At 44.1% G+C, this 14,795-nt stretch overlaps 2 protein-coding genes across 2 annotated transcripts; one reads left to right on the top strand and one right to left on the bottom strand.

Moving 5' to 3' along the window:
- The first annotated feature begins 5,652 nt into the window (after positions 1 to 5,652).
- LOC119288986 (BTB/POZ and MATH domain-containing protein 2-like) lies at positions 5,653 to 7,176 on the top strand. Its single transcript, XM_037568442.1, has 2 exons — positions 5,653 to 5,772; positions 5,873 to 7,176. The coding sequence occupies exon 2, from the start codon at positions 5,892 to 5,894 to the stop codon at positions 6,903 to 6,905; it is 1,014 nt and encodes a 337-aa protein (XP_037424339.1). The 5' UTR covers positions 5,653 to 5,772; positions 5,873 to 5,891; the 3' UTR covers positions 6,906 to 7,176.
- Positions 7,177 to 11,927: 4,751 nt separating this feature from the next.
- On the bottom strand, positions 11,928 to 14,269 carry LOC119286265 (root phototropism protein 2-like). The gene is made up of 3 exons (XM_037565637.1): positions 14,041 to 14,269; positions 13,879 to 13,948; positions 11,928 to 13,763 (listed from the first exon to the last, which is right to left on the bottom strand). The coding sequence occupies exons 1-3, from the start codon at positions 14,253 to 14,255 to the stop codon at positions 12,165 to 12,167; spliced, it is 1,884 nt and encodes a 627-aa protein (XP_037421534.1). The 5' UTR covers positions 14,256 to 14,269; the 3' UTR covers positions 11,928 to 12,164.
- Between the last annotated feature and the right edge of the window lie 526 nt (positions 14,270 to 14,795).

Here is a 14,795-nt window from a genome sequence, read left to right as displayed (position 1 = left end):
AAACTAATCCTGAAGGTAGATGTAGAGGTAGTGTGCCGACGGTGATCACATCGACTTTGGAACCATTTCCCACGTGCATCGTCACCTCGTCCTTAGCCAGTCTTCGCTTAATACATAGTCCATGTTTCGAGTTGCAAATATTAGCAACAGAACCAGTATCAAGTACCCAGGTGCTACTGCGAGCTCTAGTAAGGTACACATCAATAACATGTATATCACATATACCTTTGTTCACCTTGCCATCCTTCTTATCCGCCAAATACTTGGGGCAGTTCCGCTTCCAGTGACCAGTCCCTTTGCAGTAGAAGCACTCAGTCTCAGGTTTAGGTCCAGATTTGGGTTTCTTCTCTTGAGCAACAACTTGCTTGCCGTTCTTCTTGAAGTTCCCCTTCTTCTTCCCTTTACCCTTTTTCTTGAAACTGGTGGTTTTGTTAACCATCAACACTTGATGCTCCTTTTTGATTTCTACCTCCGCAGCCTTTAGCATCGCGAAGAGCTCGGGAATTGTCTTATCCATCCCTTGCATATTATAGTTCATCACGAAGCTCTTGTAGCTTGGTGGCAGTGATTGGAGAATTCTGTCAATAACACTATCATCCGGAAGATTAACTGCTAGTTGAATCAAGCGATTGCAGTACCCAGACATTCTGAGTATATGCTCACTGACAGAACTATTCTCCTCCATCTTGCAGCCGTAGAACTTATTGGAGACTTCATATCTCTCAATCCGGGTATTTGCTTGAAATATTAACTTCAACTGCTAGAACATCTCATATGCTCCATGACGTTCAAAACGTCGTTGAAGTCCCGGTTCTAAGCCGTAAAGCATGGCACATTGAACTATCAAGTAGTCATCAACACGTGACTGCCAGGCATTCACAATGTTTGCAGTTGCCGGCGTGGGTGGTACACCTAGCGGTGCTTCCAGAATGTAATTCTTCTGTGCAGCAATGAGGATAATCCTGAGGTTACGGACCTAGTCCGTGTAATTGCTACCATCATCTTTCAACTTTGCTTTCTCAAGGAACGCATTCAAATTCAGCGAAACAACAGTACGGGCCATCTATCTACAATAATATAGACAAGCAAAATACTATCAGGTACTAAGTTCATGATAAATTTAAATTCAGTTAATCATATTACTTAAGAACTCCCACTTAGATAGACATCCCTCTAATCATCTAAGTGATCACATGATCCATATCAACTAAACCATAACCGACCATCACGTGAAATGGAGTAGTTTTCAATGGTGAACATCACTATGTTGATCATATCTACTATATGATTCACGCTCGACCTTTCGGTCTCAGTGTTCCGAGTTCATATCTGCATATGCTAGGCTCGTCAAGTTTAACCCAAGTATTCTGCGTGTGTAAAACTGTCTTACACCCGTTGTAGATGAACGTTGAGCTTATCACACCCGATCATCACATGGTGTCTCGGCACGATGAACTTTGGCAACGGTGCATACTCAGGGAGAACACTTTTACCTTGAAATTTAGTGAGAGATCATCTTATAATGCTACCGTCAAACAAAGCAGAATAAGATGCATAAAGGATAAACATCACATGCAATCAATATAAGTGATATGATATGGCCATCATCACCTTGTGCCTTTGATCTCCATCTCCAAAGCACCGTCATGATCACCATCGTCACCGGTGCGACACCTTGATCTCCATCATAGCATTGTTGTCGTCTTGCCAACTATTGCTTCTACGACTATCGCTACCGCTTAGTGATAAAGTAAAGCAATTACATGGCGATTGCATTGCATACAATAAAGAGACAACCATATGACTCCTGCCAATTGCCGATAACTCCGTTACAAAACATGATCATCTCATACAATAAATATAGCATCATGTCTTGACCATATCACATCACAACATGCCCTGCAAAAATAAGTTAGACGTCCTCTACTTTGTTATTGCAAGTTTTACGTGGCTGCTACAGGCTGAGCAAGAGCTGTTCTTACCTACGCATCAAAACCACAACGATAGTTTGTCAAATTAGTGTTGTTTTAACCTTCACAAGGACCGGGTGTAGCCACACTGGTTCAACTAAAGTTGGAGGAACTGACACCCGCCAGCCACCTATGTGCAAAGCACGTCGGTAGAACCAGTCTTGCATAAGCGCGTAATGTCGGTCCAGGCCGCTTCATCCAACAATACCGCCGAACCAAAGTATGACATGCTGGTAAGCAGTATAACTTGTATCGTCCACAACTAACTTGTGTTCTACTCGTGCATATAACATCTACGCAATAACCTGGCTCGGATGCCACTGTTGGGGAACGTAGTAATTTCAAAAAAATTCCTACGCACACACAGGATCATGGTGATGTATAGCAACGAGAGGGGAGATAGTGTCTACGTACCCGCATAGACCTAATGCGGAAGCGTTAGCACAACGCGGTTGATGTAGTCGTACGTCTTCACGATCCGACTGATCCAAGTACCAAACGCACGACACCTCCGAGTTCTGCACATGTTCAACTCGATGACGTCCCGCAAGCTCCGATCCGGCAAAGCTTCACAGGAGAGTTTCGTCAGCACTACGGCGTGGTGACGGTGATGATGATGCTACCAACGCAGGGCTTCGCCTAAGCACCGCTACGATATGATCGAGGTAGATTATGGTGGAGGGGGGCACCGCACACGGCTAAGAGATCAATGATCAATTGTTGTCTCTATGGGGTGCCCCCTGCCCCCGTATATAAAGGAGCAAGGGGAGGAGGCGGCCGGCCAGGGAGAGGCGCGCCAAGAGGGGGAGTCCTACTCCCACTAGGAGTAGGACTCGTCCTTTTCCTAGTAGGAGTAGGAGAGGGGGAAGGAAAGGGAGAGGAGGAGAAGAAAAGAGGGGGCCGCCCCCCTTGCCCTAAACCAATTCGGTTTGGGCCTTGGGGGGCGCCCCACACTCCCCTTGCTGCCCTCTATTTCCACTAAGGCCCATGTAGGCCCATTAAGTCCCCCGGGGGGTTCCGGTAACCCCCGGTACTCCGATATATGTCCGAAACCTTCCGGAACGTTTTTGGTGTCCGAACATAGTCGTCCAATATATCGATCTTTACGTCTCGGCCATTTTGAGACTCCTAGTCATGTCTGTGATCATATCCCGGACTCCGAACTACCTTCGGTACATCAAAACACAAAAACTCATAATACCGATCGTCACCGAACTTTAAGCATGCGGACCCTACGGGTTCGAGAACTATGTAGACATGACCGATACACGTCTTCGGTCAATAACCAATAGCGGAACTTGGATGCTCATATTGGCTCCCACATATTCTACGAAGATCTTTATCGGTCAAACCGCATAACAACATACGCTGTTCCCTTTGTCATCAGTATGTTACTTGCCCGAGATTCGATCATCGGTATCTCAATACCTAGTTCAATATCGTTACTGGCAAGTCTCTTTACTCGTTCCGTAATACATCATCCCGCAACTAACTCATTAGTTACAATGCTTGCAAGGCTTATTGTGATGTGCATTACCGAGTGGGCCCAGAGATACCTCTCCGACAATCGGAGTGACAAATCCTAATCTCGAAATATGCCAACTCAACAAGTACCTTCGGAGACACCTATAGAGCATGTTTATAATCACCCAGTTACGTTGTGACGTTTGGTAGCACACAAAGTGTTCCTCCGGTAAACGGGAGTTGCATAATCTCATAGTCATAGGAACATGTATAAGTCATGAAGAAAGCAATAGCAACATACTAAACGATCAAGTGCTAAGCTAACAGAATGAGTCAAGTCAATCACATCATTCTCCTAATGATGTGATCCCGTTAATCAAATGACAACTCATATTTATGGCTAGGAAACATAACCATCTTTGATCAACGAGCTAGTCAAGTATAGGCATACTAGTGACACTCTGTTTGTCTATGTATTCACACATGTATTATGTTTCCGGTTAATACAATTCTAGCATGAATAATAAACATTTATCATGATATAAGGAAATAAATAATAACTTTATTATTGCCTCTAGGGCATATTTCCTTCAGACGCTCCCGCTATGACTGCGGGGGGATGTTAGCCTGTCGGCTGCTATTTTCTCCAGTCTGACCGTCCGTGACGCTTCTGTTGTTCGCGGCGCTTCCGCTACAACTGCGGGGGGATGTTAGAGATATTTGGGATACATGTATTTGGTAGTCTAGGATTTGTAATATGTCTCCTACTCTATCTCTAGGAGAGGCGTCTTGCCCTCCAAATCTTGTACACAATATATACTCGCCCTCGAGGCTTAATAATACATCCATCATATTCCGCCAATCCCTTTATCCCTTCCAACACTTATTTTAGTAACTGTAATCAATGAATTGCAAGCTGCAAGAGATATTGCATTGCCGTAGGAAAATTCCTCATAAGTATAATTTTGACTTGTCTATTACATGAAACTCTACGTATATGATGCTCAAGTCACTTCTCCGAGACAAAGATACTTTTTTAGAATTTCATGAATGCAAATTACGGATCACAGCTAATCACTCCTATGACCTGGCATGTTGCTTCAATATTGACTAAGTTTTTTGGAGATGTTTTATGATGCAATAATTTCTTTATGTGGTCATTATTCCACATCTCCTTTAATGGTGCATAGTATTGTAGACATTGCAACCCATGTGAACACATAGGAAAGCGATGAATGATAAGTTGTTGCTCGCATGAAACTTAAGTATTTAAAATATTTGCATTTATCCTGGATCTAGGGCTAATCTTGATCATTTTACTAGTTGGGTCTCTACATTTAGATTGTTCTGCTTATTTCACTGATGTTCGTGATAAGCTTTATGAAGTTTACGTTAAGTACGGACAAATGTATTTTGGCGTTCGGGTGCAACTGCCTCCACCGACACCAACTGTATGAAAAAAAGAGCGTGGAACAAGGTATTTCATTCTTCCTCCTTTGCCTTGAGCTCTTCGACGGGAGCATCAACAACTTTACCACGTGTGCCTGCAGGTGGTGGGGAGTTAGCGAAGTACCTCAACAGCGACAGAGTCAGCTTCAATGAAGATGATGAGGACTTCAACATGGAACAATGGTGGCATGAACACAAGCTTACATATTTGGTGCTTTCCATATTAGCACGAGATGTGTTATCAGTACCCATCTCATCGACATCGTTAGAGTCTGCTTTCAACATAGCTGGAAGAGTACTTGAGGAAAGAAGAATCAGTCTCACCCCGGATATGGTAAAAACACTAATGGCCGTGAAATATGAGGAACCAGCGAGAAGGAGAGCATAATACACCGCATACAACAAAGAACTGGAAGCCACATTCAAAGATCTTTCCATCAAAGAAGAGGAAGAATACTTGTAGTCATTATACTTTTTTCATTTTCTTTTGCAATTTCCTTTCCCTTTTGTATAATCTAGAGCGTGGTTTTGTACTTTTTTTTTTCTCAGGGATGGAAGGTTTAATGAGGCAACCACTAATAAAGCTCAAGATTTATCCCACATGACACTTTGCCTCATTTTTTATTTTCCTGTATTTTTTTATTTTTCTTCTTCTGAATTTTACTTCATTTTTTGAGGTATTTAGTCAAAACGTTCCTTGGCGGGCGACGCAGGCCGAACGTGCCGTTGGGCTAGCACGGCACGGCCCTTGTAGCCAATCTGGCCAGATCCCGTTGCCTTCGCATCGGTTGCTCAGACCTCACCTCTCCCGTTTCCATCAGCTGCTCAGACCTCCCCTCCCCGTTTGGCCGCCGCCCCTCGCCTCCTCCTCCTCTGCCGACTTGCCAAGGTACTCCACTCGCCCTCTCGTTTCTTCCCCAACTCCTCTTGTCCTCGACAAAGCTGTGTACTTTCCTCTCGTATTCTCAGATCCGCATTACGGGCTCCAGGCTCTTGTTTGCAGGGCTGATGGCACTCGAATCCAAGTCCTCGTCGAGGTGTACCACGGAGACGGCGAAGGGAACGCACGTCTTGGAGATCGTCGGGTACAGCCTCAAGAAGGGCCTGGGAATCGGCAAGTTCGTCCAGTCGGCCATCGTCACCGTCGGCGGCTACGACTGGACCATCCGCTTCTACCCTGACGGAGCCAACATATCGTACGCCGATTGCGTTTGCGTGTCGGTTTCGCGCGACCTCACGGGCAAGAGCAAGGGGGTGGCGCGGGCATCCTGTGATCTGCGACTGGTTAACAAGGATACTGGGTTGCCAAAGAGTATTTGGTATCCGTCTCAACCAACCCCGTCAGTGTTCGACTACAATAATCGTGTTTTCCCAGAATGTGGAGGGTCTATTGAAAGGAGTGAGCTGGAGCTGGAAGCATCAGGGTACATTAAGGATGATAGCTTGACAATTGAATGTGTACTCACAGTCATCAAACAATCGCAGGTGACAAAAACAACCGGGAGCTCTGAAATCAAGGTGTCATCGTCGAACTTATCAGATCATTTCGGCAAGCTGTTGTTAGAGGGGAAGGGGTCCGACGTGACATTCAGTGTTGGCGGAGAGACTTTTGCCGCACACAAGATCATACTTGTGGCGCGATCACCTGTCTTTGAGGCGGAGATGTATGGAGGGATGAAGGAAGGAAAGGCAGAGTCCATTACAGTTGAAGACATGCAGCCTGCTGCTTTCAAGGCCTTACTGCATTTTGTATATACCGACTCATTGCCTGATGTGGGTGATTTTGGTGGTGATGATTACGTTGAGATGATCCGGCATTTACTTGTGGCTGCCGATAGATATGCCATGGATAGGCTGAAGTTGATATGTCAAAACATCCTCGGAAAAAACCTTGCCATGGAGACTCTGGCAACTACATTGGCTTTAGCTGATCACCATAACTGTGACAGGCTTAAGGAAGCGTGCATTGAGTTTATTGCCTCTAAGGATGAGATGGATGCTGGCAACACAAGGTTACAGTAATCTCAAAAGAACTTGCCCTTCCGTCTTAATAGACGTGTTCGAGAAGGCAAGTAGGTTGCGCAGAGCATAGGTGAGCAGCTCATTCTAAGCGGAGTCGATTGACAACATTATGTACTTCTTAAATCGTATGAAAAGCTAGCTAGTTAGTTTCCTAGAGCAGCTCGTGCTAACCTGAACCGGTGGGTGGTAAGTCTAGTTTATTACAATATGTGCACCTTTTGTCAAACTACTGGATTCCAGAATTGTTGAACGTCAGGGTGTTGAACTGTTCTGGCCTCATCTATGAATGAATATCAGATAACAGCATAAGTAGCTACTACTTTTCTGCTATTGTTGTGTTAATTATGTTAGCTTCAAAACTGAAAATTGGGGCAGCAGATGAGCAAATATCATCTGGCGCATAGTTACCGAGCGACATATGCATCGTCTGTTAAACTTTTACCCTTTCGGATTCCTATTTCAGAAAACTTATACAATCTCAAAGCTACAACAATTTGGTGAACACATTTTTTGACGTATCATGCACTGAAGCCTGTAAGTAGTTGAAATATTTTAGGGATTCCTATTTGTTATGCCTAAAAAGTTCAAGGTTATTTATGTTATCTGCTCGATAAACAGCTTAATTTCAGTTATGTGTCATACTGAGATGAACTTCATGCACTAGTACCTAGGTTTTATATGTCGACATATTTTTCATGTTGCATATCTAATAGTGTACGTAATTAACGGGTTATAGATTGCTGCCTTATAATTACAGAGAGTAATTCAGAATAGCTCGCTTTTTTTTGAGACAAAGAATAGCTCGCTTATAGCGAGCTGTAGGTCGCAATCGCCTGAAGCGACCTATAAGTGGGCCGGTCCAGTTATTTCTTTGTTGCATTCTTTCATTCACTACGATGATTTATTGTTTTTTTATTTTAATAACTTTTATTTATATTTTTGAAATTAAAAATAACATTGTTACTTAAAAAATCGAGCATTTGGAAAATGTTAACACAGTGTACTTTTTTGTTAGCATAACTTAAAAAAAATATTGATAGCATTCAAAAAACAATGTCTTGTGACATTTAAAAATTGTTTATACATTTCAAAAATATCATTTTTTAAATGTTTACACAATGTAAAAGAATGTTCGTGTAATTCAAGAAAATCTTAAACATGCATACTTTTTTCCGGATATATAAGAAAAGGTGTACTATGCATACGAAAAACTAGACATCAAAACACATATTTGAAGAAAAAAATTAATCATGATATGGAAAATGCAAAACTTGTACAAAAATGTTTTAGATGTATACAAAAAGTGTACAATGCGTATGAAAACAATAGACATCAAAACATATATTGGAAAAAAATGTTAATACTATATTTCAAAACGTTAAACATGTGTAAAAATATTTCTGATGTATACAAAAAGGTATAATGTGTAGGAAAACAATAGACATCAAAACATATATTGGAAAAAAATGTTAATACTGTATTTCAAAATGTTAAACGTGTGTAAAATTGTTTTTGATGTATACAAAAGGTACAATGTGTAGGAAAACAATAGATATCAACATATTTATTTGAAAAAATGTTAACAATGTATCTGAAAATTGTTAAATGTGTGTACAACATGTTTAAGATGTATACAAAAATATATAATGTGTATGAAAACAATAGACATGAAAGCATATATTTCAACAAAACAATATATATTTGAAAGAAAAAAATGCTAATAATATATTTGAAAAATGTTAAACTTGTATTAAAAAATATTCTTGACTTACATGAAAATCTTACAATGTGTAAGAAAAAATACACATGTGTTGGAATAAAAAGGAAATGAGAAAAAAAAAGCAAAAAATCCAAGAAGTGAAAACAGAAACTGAAGTATAATGAAGAAAAAAAAGAAAAACCGATGAAAACATATGGGAAAAACAAAGAAAACTAAAGTATAACAAAGAGAAAAAAAACATAGAAAACTGATGAAAAAAACAAAGAAAAAACAAAAGAAACGAAAAGACAAACAAACACATCAGTATTCAATATGATGAACAAATGAATGCACAACCAAGAAAACCCGCTACTCGGCCGGCCGATCACCTAACCCACATATCTTTATCTTTACCTCTTTACCTACTAATAAACCACGCATCGCTTCTGGTGGTACGTCATAAAAACAACCCTCGAAGTTGGCAATAATTACCCACCAATGTCACCCATAAGTGGCAAAAACGATTCGTTTTTAATTTCTAATATCGCTCCAGGGTTCTGTTATTAAAGGTGGATACGATATAATAGCACCAATCCATGAGCAGCGCGATGGCTGAGGTAACGGTGCTCCATACAGGAGACCAGGGTTCGATCCTTGGTTCTCACGCTTTTTCTCTTTCTTTTTACCAAGCACAGTAATGGGCCAGCCCATGTGCGGGTCGTGGCGCCCCCTGTTTTCTATATCTTTTTTTTATTTCTATTTTGTTTTTTCCCTAAAAATAAATTTCGGATTGATGGCGCCCCCTATTTTTTATTTCTTTTTACTTTTTTATTTCTGTTTTGGTTTTTTATCTCAAAATTAATTTCGGATTTCCAAAATATCAAACAATTGCGAGTCCTGAAAAAAAGTAGGAAAATGGTAAACTGTTTGTGAATTTAAAAAATATTCTAAAAATCAACAAATGTTCACGACTTAAAAAATTGCTCACAAATTATAAACAAATCACGATTTCTAATGATTTCATGAAATAAAAAATGTTCATGATTTTTTTAAATGAGCCAATATTCAAAGCATATTCAGGAATTTAAAAATCATGTCCATCAGCTTTTAGAAAATGTTCACAAAAATTAAAACACATCCGTAAATAATGAACAAAACCAATTGTAGGTTCCATAAAGGTTTTATTAGGAGATCTATATAGCTCGTTTTATGATTTTATTTAGTCCTTCGCGTTGGGTAAAAAAGGGTTTCCGTGTTTTGTACAACGCTGAACCCAACAAAATTGACATAACTTTCTAAGGGTTTGTTTTTGTAAGCTATATTAAAATGACTAAATGTCTATTTTGCTTCCATACACAGTTATGCTTATTTTCATATCACAATAGTGGTTATGGTAAACACCGCTACGCTAAGTCCAGACGAGACACTTTATTTATCAGTATAGCTCAGGCAGGGTCCGTCAATGCAGTTTGCTCAGCCACAAAATATTTTGGTGTGACGCCTTAAAAAATCAAGTCTTGATGAGCATCATATTGTTCATTTTTGAAATTACATTTTAAAAGTGTCTTATCGCATCATGACATGATTTGTATATACTTTGTGAATTTGATTCATACTTTTTTATATCTACCACACATGTATAACTTGATAGTTTTTTTTCCGTTGCAAGGCACGGGCATTTCCAAAAATGTTCGCTAAATCAAAAAAAGTTCGTCAAATTCAATAACTATTCCACCCAATTTCTAAATATTTTCATCGATTATAGAATGTTTGCCAGTTCAGGAAAATTGCTTAAAAATGTTCACAATTTTTAAAAAATGTTTGTAAATAGCAAAAAATATTCATAAATTGAAAAAATGTTCTTGATTGTAGAAAATGTTCAGAAATTTGTAATAGTATGTTGTTTGCGATTTCAAATATGTGCATGAGTTTAACAAATTGTTCATAATTTCAAAATGTTCATGATTTCGAGAAAATGAGAGAGATATTGTATCTCGGTGATGCAACGAAATGTGATCATGACCATTTAAAATTATGAATTTTTTTCTCCCGTTGCAACGCACGGGCCCTTTTGCTAGTACATATACATATACCGAACACATTGTATATGATTATTCATATTATGTTATTCAGAATTAATTTTTATGCAATACAACATATACGCTTGTGTGTTGACCATCTAGTGTATAATTCTCGAGTTTCATGTTGATTAACATTTATCTTCACTTCGTACTCTCTCTCCGGTCCTTTTACTCCGCGTATAAAATTTGTGTCGAATCAAACTTTTCAAAGTTTGACTAAATTTATATTAAAAAATATCAACATCTACAGTACCGAATATATAAAATATGAAACTGCATTCCATAGTGAATCAAATGATGTTGATTTGGTTTTGTGAATCCCGATACTTCAAATATCAACATCTACAATACTAAATATACAAAATATGAAACTGCATTCCATAATAAATCAAATGGTGTTGATTTGGTATTTTGAACACCAATACTTCTTTTTACATGTCTGGTCAAAGTAGAGATACTTTGACTTCAGACAAAACTTATATGCAGACTAAAAAAGACTAGTATCATATATTAGTCTCTTGAAATCACAATGAACTTTTCACTTCACTTTATTGGTCTAAGAGCATCTTCAGCCACGTATCTCTAATTTGATCCCTCAAACGCCTGCGGACGCGCCCGGTGAGTGACCGGGTGTGTCCTTTTTGAGCCCCTATTTGCCCATCCGTGCAATAACGATTCTTATTTTCTTCCTCATACGTCCGGTCATTTATGTCCGGTCACTTGCACGTGATTGATGAAGATGAAGAGAGAGAAATAAAAAAAGAATAAAGAAAGGGAAAAGATGGTCTGGATGGGGTCGCGTCCTACATGGCAGAATGCCCCGACGCGTCCGCGAGCCCTCATATCCTCCCCATTTTTAGATGGATATGAGGGTTCGCGGACGCCCGAGCGTATAGAGATGATATGTGGGGTCCGGTTGGGTCATGTTTATCCTTCTGTCTCATGTCCGGTCACACATCCGCGGACGTACGAGGGATGGTTTGAGGTGTCCGGTCACGCATCCGCGGACGTACGAGGGATGGTTTGAGGTGTCCGGCTGTACACGCGAGCTGGTCACAAAGGACTCTTAGCTATGGGGTGACGAAGCAGCTGTCATTCAAGCCCATCAGAAAATTTACCACGTACTACAACCGAACTGAATCTTCCCTTTTCAGTTACAAGATCTGAACCATTTTACCCCTTTTGAAAGTTCATGTTAAATCCAGAGAGCTGGTCCCAAATTGCCAATCCACGGAGGAAGTATAGTTGAATTGAACACTTCTTCTTTCTACTAATATACAATGCCCAACATACATCATACAGTACATAGTAGATTAGTAGTACAATAGATGACACACACTAACTGAAAAAAAAGGGAAGAATCATGAGAACTACGATCATGATCTTCCTCTACACGCACAGTACACACCAGTGATCATACGAATGAAATGAGACCGAATTACATGCACCTATCTCATCATGGATGATATATATTGAGTCTTAGCTTATGGAGGACCTCCTCCGCTTGGGCTTGACCACATTCATGGCGCCGCCCCTACTGTCACGGATGCTCGACGTGTCCTTGGACCACCCGCCGCCGGCCCTGAACGGGTTCAGCCGGCTCAGCGTGCGTGACATCGACCCGAAGAAGCTCGCTTTCTTCCCCGGCACTGTCGCCGTCGCCGCCGTCCTCGAGCCGCTCCCCTTGCTCTGCTGCACGCCGGACGACATGTGCGCCCGCATCCGGGCCAGCTCCGACCGCAGTGCCTCGTTCTCCCGCACCAGCGCCGCGTCCGCCTTGGCCTGCATGCGCGCCGACCCGGCCTCCGACCGCGCATCGCTATCCTCGTCGTCGTGGCCGACGCCGGCGCTGCGGAGCTTGAGCTGGTCGTAGTAGAGTGCGCTGAGCACGGCCTGGAGCGGCAGGCGCTTGTTCTGGGACGCGTGGATGCGCGCCGTGTAGGAGAGCTTGAGGGTGTCCATGACGCTGCACACCTTCTCCCGCTCGATCTCGTCCAGCTTCGGGTGCGCCTTGAGGTAGATGTCCACGGCGCGGTAGAGGCAGTCGTGGGTGGCGCGGGCGTCCTTGGGCACAGCGCCGGCGACGCCCACGAACTTGGAGATCGGCAGGGACTCGTCCGTCGCGATCTCCGCCGCCACCTCGTCCACCATCTTGGCCACCTTCTGCAGCGCCCCTGCGCCCAGCGCCGCCGCTCCGGACAGCGACGCCCTCCTGTTCCGTCCGGCACCGGACTCGCGCTCCACAAACGCGGCGACCACACGCCGGAGCGATTCGGTGTTAATGACGCGCTCACCAGCGCCATCGAGTGCCAAGGCGAGCAGGTCGCCCGCTGTGGCCTGGTCGAGCACGGCCGCGAGGCGGAGCTCCAGGTCGCGGCACGTCTTGGCGGAGGCCTCGGAGGTGACGGCGTCGTGCAGGAGGCGGCAGAGGAACGCTGCGGGAAGGGGCGCGTCGTCCGCTGAAGGGAGCACGGCGACAACAGACTCGAGGAGGGCGCGGTGGTCGGAAGCTTTGCCGTCGGCCAGCAGGAGCTCCGCGTAGGCGGTGGCCGCGGCGACGAGCACCTCAGGACCGGCGCGTCGGCAGCGCAGCGCCGCAAAGACCCTGTGGAACGACGCTGGCGAGAGAGCTGCGAGCTCCGACGCCCACCACTCCGGCGGCGACCGCGTCGGGAAAAGCACCTCGTTGCAGATCCGCAGGGCCACGGCGTCGGCCGCGCGCCGGGCGACGCCGAGCTCCTCGGCGGCCACGAGGAGCGGGCCCTCACAGGACCGCAGCACGGCGATCGCGTTGAGCAGCGTCCGGAGACCCGCCTGCGCGAGGAACTCCTCAACGCGGCGCGCGAGGCCGCCGTCGGCCGGCTGCATGTCGAGGAACGCGGCGGCGCAGAGGAGGGGGGCGGCGTTGCGAGCGGATATCTCGAAGTTGGCGCCGTAGCAGTAGCGCGTGGCCTTCTCGAAGGCGTCGGCGCCGCCCGGCAGGCCGTCGAGCTCGATCTCGACGGTCGCCGCGGGGTCGGGGCGCGTGGCCATGGCGACGGCCTTGCGGATGTAGCCACACTTGGGCACCATCACCGCCTGCACGGGAAGCATTTAGTTGTGCCCACGTCAGACCATGATCACCGGCGACACTTTTTTCTTGTACACACGTGAGGAGTTGGAGAGATCGACCGGGAGGTGGAAGACGACTAACCTTATGTAGAGGGAAGGCGGCGCCGGCGACCCGGACGATGAGGTCCGTTGGCACGTCCTGCGACGAAACCCTGCTCGAACCAATTCAAAGAAACGAGACATGAGCGTACGAGTGACATGGACGAGCAAGCAATTCGCACTGTGCAAAGACATGGTCACGTACCACTGACTGGTCCTCTCCATGGAGCTGGATCTGGAAGAAGCTTGCATGGACAGCAAGGCACCGGAGAGCCGTACGTGTCTAGAGCTAGACGAAGGCGTGCGTTCGTGCAATCGAGCTCTGCCCCGGGAGGCAGCATCCAGAACACCACGGGATATATAGAGATTCCAAATAAATTCTCCGTCCAAGTATTTTCTTGTGATGGCGGAGGGCTCCATTTTTGCATGGCTGGTGTTAGGTCAGCGTGTCCATGACAGGTACGTGCATGTGTTTGGGGTTCGGGAATTTGATTGGATTGGATGGCGTCTTGGTTCTCGGCATCGGCATGCATGCGACTTGTGGCCAGTGTTCGCTGTGGCTCTGTTCCCTGGAAGGAGCGGCCCGGAGACAATCCGGACAAGTTGCTGCCCTCCGTCATGTTTGATGGCAACCTATGCATGTTCCGTAGTACTTTACACTGGTTATTTGATCAACACATTTGTGGGTGTAATCTACATCACGTGGTTAAATACTGGCTTTACATTTACAATCACACAATAGTTATTTGTAAAAGCGTGTTCTGAAGTCCTCCAAGCTTCCCAAACTTCAAAGATTCAGCTTCTCAACGTTGCTTCTAGAATCTAGCTTCACGAGTATCGGGCCTTCGGGATGGCTTCTCACGAGAAGTTTTGGGAGTTGAGAGCTGGGGCATTGCCGAACAGGCCTTAAGTCGCCTACATTTGGAATTTGGGCCATTCGATTTTTTATTGAGTGAAGAA

This window comes from Triticum dicoccoides, chromosome 4A (genome assembly GCF_002162155.2).
Source record: "Triticum dicoccoides isolate Atlit2015 ecotype Zavitan chromosome 4A, WEW_v2.0, whole genome shotgun sequence".
Lineage (NCBI taxonomy): Eukaryota > Viridiplantae > Streptophyta > Magnoliopsida > Poales > Poaceae > Triticum > Triticum dicoccoides.
Note: the sequence above shows the minus strand (reverse complement) of the source record. Positions and strands in the feature narration are given on the sequence as shown.